At 37.4% G+C, this 23,965-nt stretch overlaps 1 protein-coding gene across 2 annotated transcripts in view; it reads right to left on the bottom strand.

Annotated features, from left to right (window-relative positions):
* Window positions 1-23,965, bottom strand: part of UGGT1 (UDP-glucose glycoprotein glucosyltransferase 1) — a 111,469-nt gene that overhangs the window by 84,871 nt on the left and 2,633 nt on the right. For both annotated transcript variants that reach the window (XM_006061567.3, XM_006061566.3), the window contains exons 2-11: window positions 21,599-21,734; window positions 17,047-17,129; window positions 14,263-14,393; window positions 10,108-10,220; window positions 8,304-8,478; window positions 6,862-6,958; window positions 5,545-5,623; window positions 3,493-3,593; window positions 2,718-2,817; window positions 1,408-1,468 (exon numbers count right to left, since the gene is read on the bottom strand). In XM_006061567.3, the coding sequence (XP_006061629.3) occupies window positions 1,408-1,468; window positions 2,718-2,817; window positions 3,493-3,593; window positions 5,545-5,623; window positions 6,862-6,958; window positions 8,304-8,478; window positions 10,108-10,220; window positions 14,263-14,393; window positions 17,047-17,129; window positions 21,599-21,734 (1,076 nt within the window). The remainder of the gene's footprint in view (window positions 1-1,407; window positions 1,469-2,717; window positions 2,818-3,492; window positions 3,594-5,544; window positions 5,624-6,861; window positions 6,959-8,303; window positions 8,479-10,107; window positions 10,221-14,262; window positions 14,394-17,046; window positions 17,130-21,598; window positions 21,735-23,965) is intronic.

Here is a 23,965-nt window from a genome sequence, read left to right on the forward strand (position 1 = left end):
TGTTTTTCTGGAATTCCCCTGCTTTCTCCATGATTAAACAATGTTAGCAAATTGATCTCTTGTTCCTCTGCCTTTTCTAAACCCAGCATGTACATCTGAAAGTTATCAATTCATGTACTGCTGAAGCCTAGCTTGAAGGATTTTGATCATAACCTTGCTAGAATGTGAAATGAGTACAGTTTTACGGTAGTTTAAACATTCTTTGGCATTGCCCTTCTTGGCATTATCACTGTGAAATTTCAGATTACTAGGGTCAAAGAAAAGATCCTATGATTTAAAAAAAAAACAAACACAACAGCATATGAAGGCTTCAGACTTCTCAAAAGCCATAATGGAAACCAAAATTCCAAAGAGCAGTGCCTTCAAACTTCTAAATAATTTCCAACCTAGAATTCTATACCCAGCCAAGCTACTGATAGAAACAGAAGGGACTTCCCTGACGGTCCAGTGGTTAAGACTCTGCCCTTTCATTGCAGGAGGTGCGGGTTCGATCCTTTGTCAGGGTACTGAGATCCATGCAACACAGCATGGTCAAAAAAAAAAAATGGAAAACTGATTTCTTAGAATTTACCTCACACACAACCCTTCTCATGAAGAATGATTTGCTGCACCAAAATAAGGGAGTAAACCAAAATCAAAGAAGACATGGATAGATATCCAAGAGATAGGAGATCCAACAAAAGGGGTTAAAGGAAGGTCCCAGGATAATTGATATGTACTACACATAAAGAGAGGAGAGCATGGCAACCCACTCCAGTATTCTTGCTTGAAGAATCCCCATGGAGAGAGGAGCCTGGTGGGCTACAATCAATGGGGTCGCAAAGAGTTGAGCATTACTGAGTGACTAAGCACAGCACAACACTAGACACAAAGAACAACCAGTCCACAGTGACACAGATCAAAACTGATATAATCGTGACAAAACTAAAGGGACAGTAGAGAGATGGGGACAGCGCCAATATGAAGTATTGGTAGGCAGTGGGAGGAGAGGGAGCGCAGTGAAAGAAAGGTAAACCTCACCATTGTAACAGAAGCCAATACATGAGACTGGAAAACGAGAAAGTACCAATTTAAGATTGCTAGAATCTAGAGATAAATATCAAAAGAAATCAGGATTTGAAGCAGATGCTTCTGGGAAGGAGGGATACACAAGGAGTGGGACATGTTAGGGAGGATGTTATTTTTCTAAAGAAACTGATAATATTATTTGATGCTTTGAGTTATATTCATATTTAACTGGGATTAAAAACGGAAAGTATAAAAAAGATTCTAGAAATGAATCAAAATACCATCATCTTTAATAAAAGAAGAGTAAAACCATTAAACGTCACTGATTTAACTCACATTTGTGCATCTTTAAAGATATAATACAAAATAGAAAGTCTACTATTTTCCATTGGTTAGTACCTTTTGATTCTCTTCCACTTCAGCTCTAAGTTCTGAACTCACAGCTGTTTTTGTTATTGCTCTAAGGAAAGAAAAACATTATCAGTGATTGGTCTAGTATTTGATATACATGACTTCAATTTCCCTATATGAAACAACACACTGTTCAATAAATTACAAAAAAAACTAAATGGAAAAAACTCTAAACCTTTACAACTGATAAAATAAATTTCTCCTCTCAGACGTGTATATTTGTTCATTATCATAAGATATAAAACCAAGGAAAAGTAATTAGTAATAGCTGATTTTAATGGAAGTGCAGTTATTTCCAGGAACTTAGTTAAATATATGCAACTCTATTCCTATACATCATCTCTACAGCTCAGAATAAAAGGATAATGTTAAATAAGTTAAGGCTACAGACTCCTCAACCTTTTTAAGCATATGTATGTCTTCAACAGGGCTTCCCAGGTGCCGCTAGTAGTAAAGAACCCACCTCCTAATACAGGATACATAAGAGATCAGGTTCGATCCCTTGGAGGAGGGCATGGCAACCCACTCCAGTATTCTTGCCTGGAGAATCCCCATGGACAGAGAAGCCTGGTGGGCTACAGTCCACAAGGTCACAAAGAATCAGACACAACTGAAGCAACTTCGCACGCACATACCAACAGCACACATGACTAGATAAGGATGTACTACATGATTTTTACGTCCTGTCTAAGTGTTTTCCAAGACCAACCAAGTAAACAAATTTATTTACAAAAGCATCTCAGTTAAAACACTTCATTCAATTACTCAAGTAAAGGACTGACAATCATTTAAGTTTCAGAAAATGTGGCTTTTAAAACAAGTTTGCCTCGTATTTATGAGAAGTAGAAGACCTTTATACAACTGAAAGCAATGCAGAAAAGCTGCATTCAAAACCTTAATCAGTCACTATGAACAAGTCAGCCTCTGTAATTCATTTTCTTCATTAAGGCTGATTAAGACGATATATATGAAATTGTTTAGAAGAAAAGCACTAGAGTCCACACCAGACCCTAGATTAGTAATGTCTGCATTCGTTAAATTTTGTTAACTCATCTAATCCTGAAAGGCAGGTACTGTTATTTCTGTTTTGTTGCTGAGGAACGTGATTATTTGCAGTTACTCTCTTCAACCACATAATGCAGGGTGCCTTCCTGAAAGTAGTACAGCACTGGTAGCAACAGAACTTTAATTTTCTAGGCATTTTCATAATTTAGTGGCTTCAACATGGCGTAAGCATGGACATAATTAGACATATGGTAAAAAGAAGACTGTCTCAAAACTCTATTACTCTGTGTTACCTGGCTTTGGTGGGAAAGTTTTGACTGAGATCCTTCATAATCACGAGAGCTAACTCAACAGGTGCAGCCAAGATCCGTGCAGCAGTCTGAAAACTTAGATCTGCAACAACGTCAAACAGAAGTTGAAGTGTATTAATCTAACACAATGAGAAATAGGAAAAAACATTTATTTCCCATTATTTTCTTGGTAATTAAGAATGCCTTAGAATGCCACCATTTCAGAGCGTGTCCAGGTTTTACTCAATTCACAGGCCCCTAGAGTGTTTACTGCAGCCGTTCCTCAATCTGCCTGCATAAACACTAGGGTACGTGCCAACACATTTAGCACAGGATTAACCCAACCCAAATCCTTTTCCTTCTTCTGAATTTACAACATATCACAAAGTATAGCAAAAGATTTTAGTAAATTATCTTGGGAAAAAAACTTTGACATATAGTTCTTTGGACCAGAAGAGCACATCCTGCCATACTGAGATGCCTTTAGCATCCAACTGTTTCATAAATGTGTACATATAGAAACACAAAGATTCTGACAAGCTTGTTTCTAGTTTTACAAACTAACACATCTGGGCAAAGAGAGAAAAATCTGGTATTCTTCCATAAATATATATTATTCTGCTAAGTGTTATCTGTCTACAAAAGGACTTCCTTCCATTTCTGATAAATCATAATAAATCACAGGACCCTTAAAATCTGTGAATAAATACGAACAAATACAAATTCTAACTTTTTTAACACCGTAAAATTTAGAACGATTCTTCTACATTTTCATTACCTTGCAACTGCCAGACTTTTAAAGGTGCCATTTCATTGGTGCTCTCAACCAGATGCTTTCTGAGTTCTTTCAACTGTCCCTTCAGGTCAGGGTGCAGGTCTCTGAAAGAAACACAAAATCAATTCCTTTCATGTGTCTTTTCTTTCCCAAAGCATTTAGAAGTTGACCTCAAATTTATCTTCACAACTTTTCCCTCTACGTAATAGAAAAAATCCTACAATATAGGAAAAATGTTAAAGTATAACTACTTTTCTTAAAAAAAAATCAATAAGTTCATTTAAAAACTAACACAGATTTTAAAAATGCATCACTACAAGAGTGCTTCTGTCTCTAAGGGGATGGAGAGGAGTGGGACTGAGAGTATGGAAGAGAGAGGACCTCAACTCTATTCACTGTGTTTTACTCAACTTGTTTCTTCTTTTCTTTCTTTAAGGAAAAGAAAGCATTATGTTGAAGGGAAAAAAACTCAATTCACAGTTTTTTCATACAGAAAAGCAAGTATGACAGCAACAATCAATTTTGAGTGGTGAGTGTGTGGGTATATTATTCTCCTTTCCTGAAACTTTTTAATTTCTCAAAATAAAACTGGAAATACCTTGCTGCTGGTCCCAAAATGAATTTCTTTCAATACCTGCCCATAAATCCTTTACTCACGTGAATATAATTCAAGATTTCCAAAATAATTGGATTTTGCCTAGTTTATCTCAAAATATAGTGCATTCTATTTAAAGTTAGTAAAACAAATTTTCAGAGTCAGACATACATCATTTAGATCAGAAACACAGATGGAATAGACTAATTGTTTTTAAATATTATAACTCAAAATTTCTTAAATACAACATGCCAAAAGTAAAACATTTACCCAGATCACTCACCATCCAACCAATACATTTGAGTTATTACAAACCTTTCTTCATGATAAAAGTGTCTTAAAATGGGTCAATTACTTTAAACAGCTAAATAACTATTCTGAATGTCCATAAAGGAAAATGTCTTCAATATTCTACACAATACTGTGCTGTAAATACATGAAATCATAATGCTACCCAAAAAACAAACATAAAACGTGAATATGAAAAGGAATTATGGAAATCTGGATGCAATAAAAATGGAACCTGACTGCATACTAATGAGGCCATAATTGGCGTTCAACACAAAGAAATGTACATACGCACAAGATGAACTCAGTGTGTGCAGTCACTCAACACGAAATCATCTCTGCTAAACTTTAGTTACATCATTTTACTCAACCAAATGTTAAAGCTAAAGTGTATGAAACTACACCTACATATACTATTTCTATTTTTTTAAAAAGCACACCACAGATGTCCTAATTAAGATTTCCCTGAGCCCTGAGCAGAATTCAGGGCTCAGAACAATGAGAAGTCATATCAGAAATAGCTGCAACATTTAAAATAAGAGCTAAGAAGATTTTTCAGGTAAAAATTCTAAGATGCTTTTGTAAAACAGTTAATGAAATCTTCTTCAAAAAGCCATTTTCTATCTTCTTTCATATAAAGCAAATTGCAATAAAATGTATTTCAACTGAACCTATAAAATCTTCCATACCTATTATAACTCTTTTGCAATTTTTCAAGCTATGCTGAGCATAAGTAAATAGCTATAAACACAACATTGTAAATCAACTATACTTCAATAATTTTTTTAAAAGAGACAAAAAACAAGCAAAAAAAAAAAATAGCTATAACCTCTTTAAGTTAAAATACACTTGATTTTCTCAGGAAAAGATTACATAAAATTATTAGATTTCTCCTACTATGTGAATCAAAAAGTGGAATGTAACTTTAATACTGTCAACTACAAGGTCCAAAAAGGGAAATCAACTTAAGCCATAAGGAGGCAGTCATAGTATCATGTAAGAATAATGTGCTTCAGAATTACTAAAAATCATAAACATACTAGAAACTAAATGGTCATCTTCTCATATCAGATTACATATGTAAAGTACTCTTGAGAAACAGGAGATATAGTAATGAGAAAGATGATACTTACAATGCTAAGAAGCCTAAAGAGTTAAAAGAATATATATACCTTAACTTTCCAAAGAGAAACCCTTGAACTTCATCAATAGGATCACTTTCACCAATCACTGTGGTGTTAACTTCAGTTCCTACAAAAGCACAGCAATTACATGTCTAATCATTCAGAATATAAAAATATTAACTTCATAAAATTTGAAAAATATAAGAAAACATTTTAAAATACCTGAAACTAAAATAGCATTTATAAATGTGTTTTTGATATATCCTGTGTTCCTGGATAAAGTAAGAATGTATTTTTCCTTGAACTTTGAAAATTTTTACATTTAAATACTTCAAAATTAAGAATAACAGGTATTTCAATATCAAAATTCTGAGGAATTTGTAACTAGGCAACTTAATCCTAGATATAATTATTGAGAACAAAATGATGAAGTACTAGGCTACCTTCCATGTCCCAAAATCAATCATTTTTACCTTTAAAATAAAGCAAAAGACATAAAAAGAGTACACATAAACCTTGCTGAAATTCAAAACCCTAGCATATTACAACAAGAAGTATCCATAATAAACTGTTCCAAGTCAGAAAATGACAACAACAACAAAAAATTAAACTGTTTGTTAATTACATAATAGTTTAAGATTTCATATTGGATCACAAGTTAATTACTATTTGTGAGCTACTTATTATCAATAACAGTAGCTACTACTTACTGAACTTTATTTTATCAAAAACTTTGTAAAATTTTTTTACCTATACATCTTATTTTCTCCTTACAAATACTTAAAAAGGCATATATCATTAACCACGTTCTACAGAGTAAAAAATTAGGACCTACAGAATTTGTCACCCAACTCGAATATAACAGAACCAAGATTTAAACACAGCTTCATCATTCTCCTAAATCTATTCTTTTTCTTTTTTTTTTTTTTTTTTTTTTTTTTTTTTTAATTTTATTTTATTTTTAAACTTTACATAACTGTATTAGATTTGCCAAATATCAAAATGAATCCGCCACAGGTATACATGTGTTCCCCATCCTGAACCCTCCTCCCTCCTCCCTCCCCATTCCATCCCTCTGGGTTGTCCCAGTGCACCAGCCCCAAGCATCCAGTATCGTGCATCGAACCTGGACTGGCAACTCATTTCATACATGATATTTACATGTTTCAATGCCATTCTCCCAAATCTTCCCACCCTCTCCCTCTCCCACAGAGTCCATAAGACTGTTCTATACATCACTGTCTCTTTTGCTGTCTCGTACACAGGGTTATTGTTACCATCTTTCTAAATTCCATTAAAGAAAAAAATTCCCCTTTAACTTGTCGTATCTAAAGAAAACGCGTTGGTCTTAATTTACAAATTCACCTTTCACCTGAGTATCATCCTTGGCCTTGTACTCGGTGCTCTTAATGGCCAACTCCACACCATAGCCAGAGAGGTAAACAGGCTCCTTCCTGGGGTTCTGCAGACAGAGCAAGCATTCCATCACCACCGAGCTCCCACGCCATCATGACCACCCAGCTCTTAACGCACCATGGCATACAGAGTGCAACCACATTAATGTCATGCAGTCATCACCTAGGATTAGGCACTCATGATACGCTTGAACTTCTATGGGAATCCTTAGACTGTGGATCCTGCCACAAGTGTGAGAACCGAAATTCCAAGGGAGAAACAAAAGTGGATGAAGGCATAGTGGAAAGCGTAACGGTCACCAAACCATACGAAGAAATGGAGAAAATAACAAAGAAGCTGTGGACCTACACAGGGTTGAAAACTGGTAAGGTTTCAAACCTTGAAGTGCTTTGTTGAGACCATGTGTGTAAATGTGTGTGTTTGTGTGTGTACATTTTTTTTACTGAATTTAAATGTCTTCAGGTAGGGTTTGGGCTGACCAAATGTCACAGGCTTACCATCATCCTGAATGAGGATGGCCTTTTAATACCAGCAATAGAGCATAGTGGGACAGGGTCAAAAACTGGATACTGACAAATCCGCTTCTGCTCATATAAGTTTTCCTTTAAAATTTTTATTCCACATGGACTTAACAGTATTTACTAAGCTCAATATGACAAAGAGACTTTAAAGGCTAACGATCTTTACATATAAATATTTTAAATGCTAAAAGCTACAGAAAGTTTGAAAACCTTAATTTCAAACCAATTCTGCTAGATTTTATCTCTTTAGACATTCTCCTCCATCAAATGAAAAATTCCAAAAAGGAGGGAAAAAAAGGGTTTAGAAAGGAACTGAATTTAAGAATCAGTTTCATGGTATGATGCCCATATTAAATCTGGATGAAATTAAATATAATTTACATGGTTCATTTTGAAATAGAACGTAACTTCTACTGGTGTTGTTTTATTGCCAAGTCGTGTCGGACTCTCTGTGACCCCATGGACTGTAGCCCACCAGGTTTCTCTGCCCATAGGATTTCCCAGGCAAGAATACTGGAGTGGGTTGCCATTTCCTTCTCCAGGGGATCTTCCTGATCCAAGGATCAAACCTGCATCTCCTGCTTGGCAAACGGATTCTTCACCACTGAACCACCTGGGAAGCTATTTTTAAAGCATAATTTTATTTTAAAATTTTAAAGCATACCTTTATATAGTCATTTTTAAAGCATAATTGTTTATATTTCTTCAGTAAGGCAAGCCAAGTATAAATAACAGATTTGATGAAAGTACCACAGTTTCCAAAGAAGTAAATCAAGTCATTTTATAAAGGGGGAAATTATTAGCTTAAGGGCTAAGGTTTTCATGGGCAAATTAACATTTAAAACAGTTATAAAACAAGTCAATACTTACTGATACATAATGTCTGAATACGTAATTTATTTTGCCTGCATTGCTTTTTGAAATAAGTTGTCGGTGGGAATTATAAAACTCCTCAGAGCCAATCTCAGAGTAGAAAATAACCACTGAGCTTTCAGGATTAGATGAGGGGTATCTGTGATCTCCTTTGAACAATAAAGGTTTTGGTCTGAAAATAAATATTAAAAACTTAAGACTGTTAACTTTAAAAAAGTTTTTAAACATTAAAAACACTACAAAATGAAGCTACAGCAAGGATAATTTAAGTAAAGATTATAAGCATCTTAATAGAAAATTGAGTATCACAATCTTAAATAGCTTTTAATTAGTAAGAATACTGTCAGATATAAGTCTTATTGGTCCATAATTAAAAATAACAAATGTAAATTATATAAATTATAAAATGTAGACTTTGACTAGAAATTGTCATCAATTCCTACAAAAGGGGGGGGGGGGGGGCCAGGAAACGAATACCTATCCAGACCTCATAGTACTAAAACTTTGGTAAATTATTCTACTATATAAATAGAATATAATTATCTTTTTATCTGAAAACCTAAGTGTGAGTAATGCAAAACAGCAGGGATTATTTTAAGCATATAACTGCCCAATCACAGCATCTCCCTTCTCTATCATTTTTACCATTATGATCATCCTATTACTGGATCTAACATTTATTTAGGTTTTCGTCATAAATTTTGAAACTTCCCCCCTCAAGAAAACTCCTTTAAGAATGGCATCAAGGTATTAACAGATCATAATGCACAGATGTTATGACCGACCAACCCCTCTTAAGGAGGTACACCTACATGTACTAAGTGGAAGATGCCTCTTATAAAAATAAACCCACCTACCTGCATAAATGTATAACCACAGAAAAAAAGTATAAGAGGATATATGTCAATCCATTAAAAAGTTATCACATCTCAGAAGAGGAAACATTATCACTCTTTTCTTTATAAAGGTCTGCATTATTGTAACAAATGAAACACAGAATTTTTCAAGTCAGTCAACTTGTTTTCCCCAGTGAACAGCTCTTTGCCATGCAGCCAATTTCAAAAGTGCACACCTCCCCACTGAGACGGCTGAATGCTGCTCACTGCGTTTCTGGTTAGCACCCTGAGGAAAAGCACTCATATCATCTGGTGGGCACAGGACAGGTGCTGAGTAGGTAATTTCACTAAAGAAGAATTTCCTCACCTAAAACACCCTTGGCACTTCTGGCACAGAGCAACCTCAAAGAGAGAGATCGCTATTATCCTATTTACAAAAGTATGAGAGGATATACAGAGCGGCTACTGCCCTAGCCAGATAGCAAGAAGGACCTATTATTTGTCCATCACAGGAAACCTACCTTTAAGTAAAAAAGTCAGCCATTACCAACTTAATATTCAAATTAAGCTTGCAATTATCTTAAATAATCTCCTTTGTCTGAAAGTAATATTATCCTTAGAGATCATTACCATTAATATCATTACTCCAGGTACTGGTTTAAATACACAGAATATTCTTTACTAAGCTGATGAAAAAGCCTATGTAAGCTCTCTGATATAGTCATTACTAAATAACAGTAAGTACTCTTATTATCTCTATTTCGAAACAAGATGAGGAAAGAAAGGTTATATAATTTGCTTAAGTAGGCAAAACTATCTTAAGTGATGGAGTTGGGATTTAAATCTAGTCAGTCTGGTTCCAGAATCCATATTCTAAACCACTATATTTACAAACTACAAAATCCAGAAGAAAAATAAGAAGAAAGCACAATGAATGCATGACACTTAAATAAACACAGATGTACCTTTCAGAGGCTGTTAGTAGAAGAGTCTCAAGGGTATCAAAATCACAAGTCTTCTTTCCATGCACTGAAAAAAATGAATTACATCCTTCTGGTGGCGGTTCATCAGCTGCTATCTGCCATTTAAGATACAAGACATTTTTAAAAATAATTTCTAACCAAAGACAAGAGAAAAAATAAATATTCTAAATAGGTAATAAAATGATAATAAGACATCAGTGAAAACAAAGGCAACACCTACTGAACATTTATTATGTGACAGGAGTAAGAGCTCTGTGCTTCACTACTTTCCTTATTATACCAGTTCACCTAGCTCCTCCCAGTATCACTCCATGAAGTAGGTGTTATTATTATTTCGAAAACAGAACTTTAAAAATCTATCTTAGAAGACATCAAAAGCTATCCAGGGAATAGAATATGTACCTTGCAGAAAACTAAGCTTACAAATGTCAGCTGTAGGTGTCAAAGTGCAACAATCCAGTCTTGAGTATAACATGCAGATTAATGCAAAGCCCCTCCCTGGAACAGGAAGAATGACACTGCATCTAAAAAACCAACAGGACCGAAAAAGGAGTATATATGGAAAGGCAAAATCACCCAAGCAGCACGGTAAGATATTTAAAAGAAAGGTTGAATGAGTTATGGGGTATGTTCAGAGGAAAATGTACTAACGCCCAGGCACGACAACACAAGTCCACCCGCAACCTTAATGAGAGGCTCACCGAGATGCACGAGTGTAAAGAAACGGGAAAAAGAAAGGACATGATGACAAGCACTGCTGTATGCACTGATGTCATTTATGTAATATATTCATATTGAATGTTCTTTTCTATGGCTGGAATACAAATAATTAAGAAAAGAGGGGAAGAAATGGAAAGCTTGCTATGAAAAATTAACATTAAAACTTTTCATTACATTCTTTGTCTCTTTTTTAAGTTATTACAAAACTTCCAAACTTCTATTTGTAAAAAGAAAGAATAGTACAATAAACTCCCATGTACCCATGATGAGTATTTCGGTAATTATCCATTTATGGCCAAATCTTATTTCCTCCATTTTCCTACCACACTTCATTGGATCATTTTGATATACACTCCAAATAACATTTCATGCATGTTTCAGTATCTCTCAATAAAACACAAAAATTATTCATTTAGTTTTTTTGGCCACACCACGTGGCTTGCAGAATCTCAGTTCACTTAACAGAGATTAAACCTGGGCCATGGCAGTGAAAGCCCAAAGACCTAACCTCTAGACCATCAAGTGAAGTGAAGTGAAGTGAAGTCGCTCAGTCGTGTCCAACTCTTTGCGACCCCATGGACTGTAGCCCACCAGGCTCCTCAATTCTCCAGGCAAGAATATTGGAGTGGGTTGCCATTTCCTTCTCCAGCTAGACCATCAAGGAACTCCCAAAACACAGAGATTTCTTTTAAAAACATACTACCATTATCACTTTTAACAAGTAATATAGGGTTTCTCTGGTGGTCCAGTGGTTAAGAATCTGCCTTGCAATGCAAGGGACACCAGTTCAATCCCTGGTCCAGGACAATCCCACATGCCACGGAGCAACTAAGCCCAGGCACCACAACTACTCATCCAGTGCTCTAGAGCCCGTGAGCTGCAACTACTTTAGCCCACGCACCCTGGAGGCCGTGCTCCACAAAAGAGGCCACTGTAGTGAGAAGCCCAGGCACTGCAGCTAACAGCAGCCCCTGCTTGCCACAACTAGAGAAAGCCGTCATGCATCAAGGAAGACCCACCACAGCCAAAAAATAAAAATAAATAAACAAATAAAATCTCAAGCTTTAAAATAAACAACTAAAAAAAAAGTCATACAGCTCCATATTGATGGCCATTGGCAGCACAGTTTTTCAGTCTTCTCAAGTGCCCTCATTAGAGCAAAACTGAAAACAGAAACCAATGGACCACATCTATGGCAAAACCAGGGGGAAGGAAATCTCCATGATATAAAATGCAAAAAGACCTGCAGTTATCAGAGGTCATGGAAGCAGAGGGCAACTGCAGAGATTCTAATGATTCTGAGAATAAGAAAACCCTGAAACAGCTAACAGGTTTTCACTGGCCAAGTATGATGGACCAACTGGTTTTGTTCAGCCTGATATTAGGTAAGCACATGGCAGTCTGACCTCTATGAACGTGGAACTCACAAGGTAGGACTCCCTTCCAGGGAAGGGCCCCACGCAAAGGAGAAACTGTTGAGGGCAGAATAATACCTGAGTAGGACAGAAATAGACAATAAAAGAAAGTGTCCAAATAAAACCTGAAGAAGGGAACAGAGTCAGGAAATTTCAAAAAGCAAGCTACCTTTTTTTTAAAGTCACCATATTTTAACAAAACATAAAATCAACAGGATAGGGAACCAGGGAAGTTAAAGAAAACAAATTTCACATGAAATTGAGCAGAGAAAGTCTCAGTGTCAAATGCCATACAGAGCTGCTGTAAGAAGAGAGGAGGGGAAAGAACAGAATAACACTCTTAGCCTTACAAGAGAAATTCTTCAGTGATAACGATATACTGGGAATTCCATGGGAGTCCAGTGGTTAGGACTCAACACTTTCACTGCTAGGGCCCAGGTACAATCCCTGGTTGAGGAACAAAGATCCCCTGTAAGCCACCTGGTGTGGCCAAAAAAAAATGTATAGGGCAAACTGTGTAAGTTACTCAACAGAAAAGAAAGGGACGGAGGGAGAACCTATAAATTAAGAGAACACACTCCCCCCCAAAATTAATAAATTTGTAAAAAAACTGAGAAAACTAAACTCTATTGTATGGAGAGGCACTCTTGGGCAATGAAATGATTTTTTTAAAAAGAAAACAGCAAATAATTCCAAAAGAAGAAAGTGACTCCTTTTGAAGGGCAAAAGTCAGCTGTGGTGGGGACACAGCACATGCAGGGCTTCCATGGTGCCAAGCTAAGTTCAATTTCTTGACCTGGGTGAAAATCACAAAAGTGTTCCCTTCATCATAATGCATCACACTATACATTTCTTGTGAGTTGTTGTCTATACCAGTTTCATTTCAGAATTAAAAAGTGGTTTTAAAATTAGCATTTCTTTTATATCAAACATACAACCAGTGTACAAACAGCTTTGATTCTCTTGCTCTCTATTTTTTTTTACAAGTTTGTTCAACTCAAAATCCGGTAAGATCCACACATTACATTAAGGTGACACATTTTTAAGTTTCTCTTGAAGTTCCTCCTTCCCTCTTTTCTTTTTAATGTATTTGTTGATAAAATCAGATCATTTTGCCATAAAGTCTTTCACATTCTAGCTTTTCCTGACTATAGCCCTGTAATATTTCTTCACATTTCCTATCTGCTGTTCTCCTGTGATCTACAGACTGTGATCACCCTCGGGGTTAACTGGTTTAGCAAAACTGCATCTCTCTCTTCAGCTGTGCTATATAAATGAAGTCTGTAGTTTCAGGTTTTTTGCACAGGCATTTTTCTCCTTAAATGACAATAAGTGCACATTCAGTTCAGTTCAGTTCAGTTCAGTCGCTCAGTCGTGTCCAACTCTTTACAACCCCATGAACCGCAGCACGCCAGGCCTCCCTGTCCATCACCAACTCTTGGAATCCACCCAAACTCATATCCATCGAGTTGGTGATGCCATCCAACCATCTCATCCTCTGTCGTCCCCTTCTCCTCCGGCCTTCAATCTTTCCCAGCATCAGGGTCATTTCAAATGAGTCAGCTCTTTACATTAGGTGGCCAAAGTATTGGAGTTTCAGGTTCAACATCAGTCCTTCCAATGAACACCCAGGACTGATCTCCTTTAGGATGGACTGGTTGCATCTCCTTGCAGTCCAAGGAACTCTCAAGAGTCTTCTTCAACCCCACAGTTCAAAAGCATCAATTCCTCGGCGCTCAGCTTTCTTTATAGCCCAGCTCTCACATCCATACATGACCACTGGAAAAACCATAGCCTTGACTAGATGGACCTTTTTTATATGTTATTTGAAGACTGAACAGAATCGGTTTTGCTCATTATTTACAAACAAATCATAAATCCTAGAAAATTTCAGGTAGAAAAGGTACAGTGCTGTAACACAATGACAGGACAGCTGCAATATATCCAATCATGTTATACAACCCCTAAAAGAGGTACTGTCACAGGGAGGCACTGAACTCACCTGCTGGAAGGCTTGTATTGTAGCTGAGTAGGAGCGAAGAGACAGACAAAATTTCAACAGATTCTGCTGTAGTGGTGACAGAAACTGAAATGCAGCTTTCAGTATTGCATGATAATAGGAGTAATCAGTACCTGTCAGGAAGAATATCAACCAAAATAGTTCTATATGACTACAGGTATCCAAATAAGGTAGCTCATAAAGTATAAAGCTATGTGTTACAAAAGCATATGATTGTCTTGTAAAGTGAAAGTGTTAGTTGCTCAGTCCTGTCTGACTCTTTTGCAACCCCATGGACTGCAGTCCTTGAGGTTCCGCTATCCATGGAATTCTCCAGGCAAGAATACTGGAGTGGGAACCCATTCCCTTCTCCAGGGAATCTTTCTGACCCAGGGATCAAACTCGGTCTACTACATTGCAGGAGAACTCTTTAACCTCCTGAGCCACCAGGGAAGCAAAGCATACTGTCCTGAGCTGTTGTCAAATGCTCAGAATTACTTAGTGTATACTGTGCAATTGGACTCTTCCTCTCTTCAATCCTTTTTTCACTATTCCCTCTCCCTGGACTGAGATTTTCCACTTACCTGGATGACTAACTCCCACCTTCTTCCTCAGGAAGAACTCAGTTTATGAGAGCACCTATCCCACGGAGGCATTCCCAGCCCCTACTCCCACACCTCAGTCAATCATGTTCCTCTCTTCTTGGCTTACCTCTCTCACTTAGCATATTGTTCACTCGCTTACTTAATCACCAACTACCCCCCCGCAATAGTCTTTGAGCCTCTGCACAAAGAAACTATGTTGTGTCTTTGTGTTCCCTGGCACATGTTATCTATTCAAATAACCCAACAAGACTGAGCAATGTAATGAGGAAGTACAAGATATTAAAAGATGCTAATGAAACTATGGTTTGGGGAGAGGCATTGAAACAAATTGTCTGGGGGAAAAATACACATAGCAGTATAAAAAAATCCCCAGGATATATTAAATGAAAATCACAAGGTATAAAACAATATATTTAGTACACTATTTTTTCTTACTGTTAGAAAGAATAAGTAATAAGAATACATACTTATGTATTGGATTGGCCAAAAAGTTTATTCAGGTTTTTCTGTAAAATAGAATGGAAAAACCTGAACAAATTTTTGGTCAACTCAATAGTTGTAAAAAAAAACAAAAAGAAGAAGAAGAACGAAAAAAATACTGAAGGCTAAACAAATTAATTTTAAATGGTTATAAAAAGCCAAGAGAAACAGAAGGAACAAGATTTTTCTGTGTACAGCCTTTTATATAGCTTTGGTTTTTCTTCTAAAATTTTACTTTATAATGAAGTATAGTTGATTAACAATATTATGATAGTTTCAGGTATGTGAAGCTTTGACTTTTAAACTACTATTATATATTTTTGAAAAATTTAATAAAAATATTTAACATTTTAAAAAGCAAAATGTAAAAGGTTCTGTATGACATTAGCACCTTCAAAGTAGAAAAAGAGATCACAAAGAAATGTCTTAAAATGTTTTGTGAAGTCGCTCAGTTGTGTCCAACTCTTTGCGACCTCACGGACTGTAGCCTACCAGGCTCCTCCATCCATGGGATTTTCCAAGCAAGAATACTGGAGTGGATTGCCATTTCCTTCTCCAGGAGATCTTCCCAACCCAGGGATTGAACCTAGGTCTTCCGCATTGCAGGCAGACACCTTATCATCTGAGCCACAAGGGAACGTTGCCAGAGTGTTAAAAGTGACTATCTTTGGGTAGTAGGACTATGAATAATATTTCAAACAAAGTGTTTAATATACTTTTGTGGTCACTTTCAAGAATTCATACTCTCCTAACTTCAACCAAAAACACACTAGCATTTATACTGAAGAAATTTCATTTTAAATGTCAGAGTTCAAATTTCACTATAAAAACCACTTTGATAAATTTGTTTTATGAAATTGTAAACTAAAATGATTTTTTTGGTTACTTGAACAATTCTAGTGGACTCTAAATTACTTAACTAAAACTTACAGATGCTTGTTCAAAAGTTTTACGTATTTAAACTGCAAAAAAGATTTAGACTTCACTTTTTAAATATGCTCTAATTTTTTAAATCATAAAGTTAAAAATAAATTCAAACATTAACAGCAGTCACATATTTATAATTTTACACACTTTCACTTCAACAAGGACTTATCCCTGTCAATGCAATATTCAAGGTTTTAACTACTCATGTATCAGCATCTTTGACTATTAATGTCCATATTCTATATGGTTTACATTGACTTAGAAAACGTTTGTGAAAGCTCATCAAAAACTAAACAAGTATACAGTTTACATTAATTTGACACCTGACACTCTAGTTGTGAGCGGCTGGCATGGGTAATGGAAAACATTTTGGATGGCACTCAATGAGAAGAAACTCAACAGATAACAGATCAGTTGAGTAATTAGTTCATAACAAAAGAAAGTGAATCAAATCTGATGGTTATTATGTCGATGCTAAATGATTCTAAATGAATTTGACTTCTGCAAAATATTCACATAGCACTTTCAATAAAAGAACACAAAAGAACAAAACACAAAGCGGGGGGAATCAAAGGCAATTCTTATTGCCAAAGTTGTAAACTTTTTCAAAAATAATTACTAGTTTGTGTTGGCTCTGCTGGCTGCCATGACAATTCTACTCACTAAAGATAAAAATGTTTTCCATTAATTGCCATGCCACCATACTCTGAAAGAGACCAAATTTCTCATATATTCCCAGACACCAAAGTCAAAGAAGCATCTGTTTCTGTTTTACCGTGATGATCTGATGATCCGATATTTTGACTGGCTTCTACAAAATCCCAAAATTTCTCTTGACTGTCTTCTGCTAAAAACTCACTGAGAGAAAAGGGGAAAATATCAGAAATAAAACAACTTAATAAAAACCTTCCAATATAAGTTATATTACTAAGGAGAGTAAAAATAAGCTTTAAGTTTCCAAATGTCCAAAGCTTGGTTTTGATAATATATATTATATATGAATATATGTAATATATTTCAATAAAATATTTTCTAATTTTAGGCACATCTTACTAACTAGCTATTAATAATTAGCTTCATAGTTTATTCACTTAATAGCTTCATAGGTATTCCTTAAGAATCCTAGAATAATAGAAATGTTGTAACAACAGGGAAGTCCCAATATAAAGAAAGGTTATGAAATTTCATTTGTGAAAATGCCGTCAGTAGTGGAAGCAGAATTAGGAATTTCTAATTCTAGTACTAGTTCTGCTCACTCATTTTCTGAAAGACTTACAAAGAACAAAACAATATGTTTCGCCTAAGGTTCTCCTGAGGAAAACATGAATCCTAGAGACATCTCTAGGAGACTGAAGGCAGCATGCTGCAATCTTTCTACATCCATAAATCCAAACTTTAAAGGCCATCAAATTTTAAAGTTAGCACTGATTTAATAAAATCAGGTCTCAGAACTTAATGCCATCTTAATTTTTTCCTTGACTTTAGTGTACCGACCTAAAATAAAATAAAGGCTATTCTACACTTCCCTTCATTCAGGGCCTTTAAAATCCCGAGAAGAAGAAGCAGGTATTCAGTGAATGATTCATGTAAATCGGTTATCTTCTCCTCCAAGCCATACCAACGTAGTGGTGGTCTTTCCCTGTCTTAGAGCAAACTACAGATCTGGATCTCAGCTTACCTAGCCAAAGGAAGACTTTCCCATTACTTGTCAACACTGGGATGTACAACTCTCACTCTACTCCACAGCTAGACACAGAAATATGGGAAAAATAAGAAACATTTCCTGGTAATGCACAGCTTCTCTAAAAATAGGTTTCTGAAAACACCCATTATAATAATGTATTAAATTATTTAGTGCCTCCTTGAGTGTGGCATTTTTCTAGGCTTTCGAGTAACTGACACAGACATCACACACATCTTATAATAGCTTACAGTCTATTAATGTCTTACAGGTATTAAGACAGATTACGATGTGTAAATAAATGCTAAATTCATGAATTAAAGCAGCATTCACAAGATAAGTGAGCAGAAGGGGGAGAAGTAATACACTCATTAGTTCTGAGACAAGGGTTCACTTAAGCTAAGACCCTCCTGCAAAGGCCATATGCACATAAATATATACTTTTCATATAATTACAGGAAAACATAAACATCCATTCTTTCTCACCCCAATGCATAAGTAAGTCTTACAATGTCTAAGTGTCAAACAGTCTTAAGAAAATTAATTACCAGATCCACTGAACTAAGCCATGGAAGATAAGAACAGTACAAGGCACTATTAAAAGGAATGCTGCCATTTGCTTACAGTGTGCTTCAATTTGTTTGCTTTTTGCTCTAAAGTACTTTTTAGCTTCTGATATCTATTCCACTGAGTAAAAAATCAAGTTTTACAGATGAAATTCTACGGTGTCTGAGACTTGCTTTACAGTGTTTCAGTGGGAGAAGGCAGGAGCGCGGTGGCAGTGACGGTTACGGGGCTGGAGCTGACGATCGCTACAACTGGGCGACGGGCAGAGAGAGCACAGCACAGATAACATTCTCCCCACTTATAAATATATTAACTTTCTTAAGGGCATAGAGGTAGTAAAAGAGAAATCTGGAATTTACATTCCAGTCTCTATCACTCAAATTTTTCAAGCTGCATTCTCAGGCCATTGTAATATTTACGCATTCAATAAATGATTGCTTCAATTTTAATAACAGAACTTTATTTATACAACGTTTCTGTTAGTAACTATAGCTGCTCAAAACATATTCAGGGCTCTACTTCAATTAAATACTGATGGACAAACAGAAGCTACAAACCCTTCATTAGCATCAGGTCCAATCTAAAAATACACACGGGAATATTTTCAGTCCCTAAGGGCCAGAAGCAAGGAAAGCAAAATGTCTGTGTTAACTGCATGCCTTGATGTGTGGAGAAATATCTGACCCTTCAGCCTTCCACCATGGAAGTGCTGTGACCCACCATCAATGTCTGCTGTGGATGCAGGAGGGAAGGATGGTGGCCTCAGCCAGCTCTGAGGTGAATATGGAGTGGTTTCAAACAAGCACTGCATGTTTTTGAGTTGTCTACCCATCCCATTACCCTAGCAAACTATCTGTAAATAGCCACAAAGGAAAACTAAAATAGCGAACCCAAATGGCAAATGGCCAGGATATCATGAAAAGGGGCTATGTTTGTTATGGGTAAACTGGGGTAAAGGAAATAGTTTATAATACTCACTTCATTGAGATCAAAGAACTGAAAAAAATTGATCAATTAAGGCTGACAATTTGAGCATACTTTCTCAAAAGTCCATAAGTGTATGCCATAAGACTCTTCTAAGAAAACACACAAACACCAGTAAGTTTGTTAGTGTAAGTGAGAGAAATGGATGTAACCCAGTTATGAACATTAAGCAGAATATCTTAAAACATCTATTACAGACAGCTGCACAAACTTATTTGTAAAGTAGTAGTAAATCTCAATGACTTAAGACTGACAACAGGCAAATCATCCAAAATTAGATGAGCAGAAAGGAAGAAAATACATTCAGTTAGTTATGTGAGCCCTAGCCCAGGCAGTCGCGGACCTCACATGCCTGCACACTTCACTGCTACAAACACCCAAGATCTAACAAGGGGCTCGGCCTATTTATCTAACTAGTTATTGTAACATCACCATGACATATAAGCAGTGGGGTCTGGTGGGGCGGGCAGGGGGGTTGTCAGGGCCTGGGGTTTGTTTCTGCTGCCCTTTAATTGCTGAGGAGAGGGAGGTACGGAGAAGTGATGGCAGAAAGCCTGTTCGGCAGAAAGTTGGAAGGCTCCTCAGCAAGTCAAGACCAGCTCCTGCATGTCCCATGTTCCTACCGGCCTCTCCTCAATACAAAGGAGGCTCTTCCTTAGGAGGTACACCATCAACACAACAAATACTTTGCTCCCATCTTTCTAGGGATTAAGGAAAGATGTGAGAAGATGAAATTCTAAGTTGAAGGTCACAAAGATAGACCACAAAGTTAACTGATGAACAGTTCAAATTTCCAGCTCTATCAAATTCTGAAATTACTAAATGTTTATCGTTCACCTACCTAAGTGTATGCTTTAGAAAGATTCGCTATAGGTCCTAGCTATATGTTATTTGAGATACAATAAAAATAAGCTTCCCTCTATAAACAAAAAAACTGACTAAAAGACAGGTATCTGATTATACTTCTATAACAACCATTTACTAAAAAGTATATTTGGTTTATAAAATCTTCCAAGAAATCATTGACTATATTTTACTTTATCAATTTTAAGACGTTTTCTTTTTTTTTTCCCCCAAGTTTGGGCAATCTTTACTGAGAAATTGAGACGCGTGTTTTCTTTTTTCCCCTAAAAACATACGTCTGGTTTCTACAATCTGTCTATTAACTCCTTCTTGCGGTTCATTGAAGGGTTGTCAAGTTTCCTTCAACTTTCATTTTCTTCCATACTCCCCAGACGAGAGAATCTCTTCTCGTTTGAGAGGTAACGGTGGGAAACTTGGTGTGACTTACTGCATATTCATTACACTCTAAATCCCTTCAAAGCCTAGGCCTTTGAAACTCATTTTCTGCACCAAGACCCCAGAACACAGCAGAAGTAGAAATGGCTGCATGCGGCAGAAGGCAAACAGGCAAGAACCAGTCTTGCAGAGTTTCTTGAAGCCCCAGATTGTACTGAGGTAGATGGGGTAGGAGACTAGAGTCCAGCATGTTTCAGGAAATGCTGCCCAAAGACAACTGTCAATTTTAAGACATATCATTGTTTTAGAAAATGCTGAGTGAAAGATGCTACCAATTTTAATTGTAAGATAACAACTTGATTAACTGCATCCTGATTTTGGAGATGCTAACATCAGATAAGGTGTAGCCACTTTCTCAGCTCCCCTCTGCACTCTTTTATCTGGGGTCTGTCTCCTTCCAAGTTTTCAGGAGGGGTATGTCCTGCACCTGCATCTCAACAAGCTCTCTTCTCTTTCTTGTATTAAACACCCCTTAGCACCCTGTTCAAATAAACAGAAATTTTCCTTTAAGTACAACACTCTTTTCCCTTATTAGCATATTTACACTCTTCCTGGAAGACACCAAAATAACTAAACCAGTTCAGTATACCTGTCTGAAGAAGTCCCTCAGGATCTGCCATCGCTGCAGTCCTAGCCTGCAGCAGAGTCTGTGAGGGGCACTCAGCACGGTGCACGCTGAGTGGGGCTCCTACTAAATGCATAATGAGAATCCCACTCCCTAAAAGCTCCCAAATATTCACCGGCAGAGCCCACATTTTCACTTAAACATGTGAAAGGAAAAAACATGTCTTCTTACCTGGCTTCTAATAACAACGGAGTGGAAAACCATTTTGTTGTAAGAGAGGTCGTAATGGCTTTTGAATCTGCCTTAACTGAGGAAAACAGCCATAGTCCAGTAAGCATAGTCAGAAGGCCCATTTTACGGCAAAGTCCTAGAAAGGGAAAAAAAAAGATTTTTCTACAAGGCAATGTTTAAACCTGAATCTTAATACTTAGAGACACAAAAGAACGTGATTGTGACAGAAATAAAAATGTTTCCAAAATATAACAGCACATACTATCTATAGATAATCGATAGATGTTAGTTGATTACTGACACACAACTAAAGGTGTGTCGTTCATTACACTCTTTTCTACAAAGGCTGCACTTCATCTCCTGGGTGCCTATACCATACAGAGATGTTAGCCTCTCATTTCGTAGGCTTCTCTTGCTGTGGAACAAGGGCTCGAGGGTGTGTGGGCCTCAGCAGTTGCAGCATGGGGGCTCAGTGGCTGTGGTTCCCGGGCTCTAGAGCACAGACTCAACAGCTATGGTGCGCCAGCTAAGTTGCTCCACGGCATGTGGGATCCTCCAGACCAGGGATCACACCCATGTCTTCTACATTGGCAGGTGAATTCTTCACCACTGAGCAACCAGGGAAGCCCAAAAAGTTGCCTTTAAAAGAGTTTGAAGTTCAGGCACTGTTGGCTTCTTGGGAAACAAAAAAATTAATATGAACGTTCCATTTATAAATGTGTAGTTGTTCAGTCACTAAGTTGTGTCTGTCTCTTGCAACCCCACGGAGTCCTCCAGGCTCTTTATCCATGGTATTTCCCAGGCAAGAATATTGAAGTGGGTTGCTATTTCCTTCTCCAGAGAATCTTCCTGACCCAGGGATCGAACCCCTGTCTTCTGCATTGTAGGTGGATTCTTTACCCTCAGCCACTAGGGAAGCCTCATTTATAAACAGATATTTTTTTAAAAATCAACATTAATAAAGACTAGGACTAACCAAACCAGACCTCTGACAATGAAACCTGCTAGCAGGTAAGTCCTAGCTTGGGAAGGGGTGGGGGGTGGGGGGGTGGGGGCACGGAGAGGAAACTGGAAATGATGTAGGCTCCTCTCCCGAAATAGCAAAAGTTACTGACATTTCCTGCAGAGGGGCAAGCAAGGACCCAAACTGTTACATACAATTTAAGACCACTCAAGAACTCTCTCAGACACCCTCCCCTGGAGGTTCATGGACTGCAGCCTCAGAAACCTGCTCCTCCTGACAGAACATGGGTTAGTAATAGAGACCTATGATCAATTCCTGAGTTTGCTAACCCCAAGCATGTTACCTAATAACTCCTCCGCCCTTACCCTTAGTCTCCCACTCTCTAAAATAAGAATAACAGTAACTGCCACGGGGGAGAATGAGAAGGCAACATGAAATCACTTTGTAACAAAAGTCACTTTGTAGCGAAAGTTACTTTTTGTAATGTGCCAAGCATGTGCCAAGTACTACACAAAAACTAAACTGCTCTAGCAAAATATGTCATAAGGAAGAGACGCTAGACACTATATTCTAAACTATAGACTAACAGCTCATCACTATTACAAGGCCCCAAAAACATTCCTTGGAAATGTATCCTCTGTGGCTGGGGGGGAAAAAAAACACTTTGCTGTACAGCAACGACTAACGCAACACTGTAAATCAGCTATAGTGCCTGCCTGCTCAGTTGTGTCCGTCTCCATGACCCCATGGACTGTAGCCCACCAGGCTCCTCTGTCCATGGAATTTTCCAGGCAAGAATACTGGAGCAGGTTGCCATTTCCTCCTCAAGGGGATCTTCGCAACCCAGGGACTGAACCCGTGTCTCCTGCATGCGCAAGCAGGTTCTTTACCACTGCGCCAACAAAAATTTTTTAAAATCCTATCCCAAAATCAGTAACCAGAGGCAGCGCATACGAACTATGTTCAAGCAGTAATAATGCTCCAGCTGTGTTCACAGTGTTTCCTGCAGGGACCTAGACGTGTTACCCACAACAGTGATGATTCCAGATGAGAAACTGGATGCCACTTAACAGTACTCCCAGATCTACTGCATGCATAGAGTGAGGAGGAGGCTCCTCCCCACTCACCCGAGCAGACACCCACATTTACTGAGCAATTACTAGAGGCGGGATCATTCTGACTGCGCCACTGCCAAGAGCTCTGCAAACAGCACGTTCACCAGCTCACCTCAGTAAACAGCAGCGCCTGGCAAACGGCAGACAGTCCATAAATACGCTGCATGATGTGTGAAACACTATCACCCCCACTTTAAAAATAAGAAAATGGGAATTCAGAGAGGCTAAGTAACTTGCCTAATAAATAGCAATACTTGGAACCTACACATGCCTGTTTTTAAAACTTCT

This window comes from Bubalus bubalis, chromosome 2 (genome assembly GCF_019923935.1).
Source record: "Bubalus bubalis isolate 160015118507 breed Murrah chromosome 2, NDDB_SH_1, whole genome shotgun sequence".
Lineage (NCBI taxonomy): Eukaryota > Metazoa > Chordata > Mammalia > Artiodactyla > Bovidae > Bubalus > Bubalus bubalis.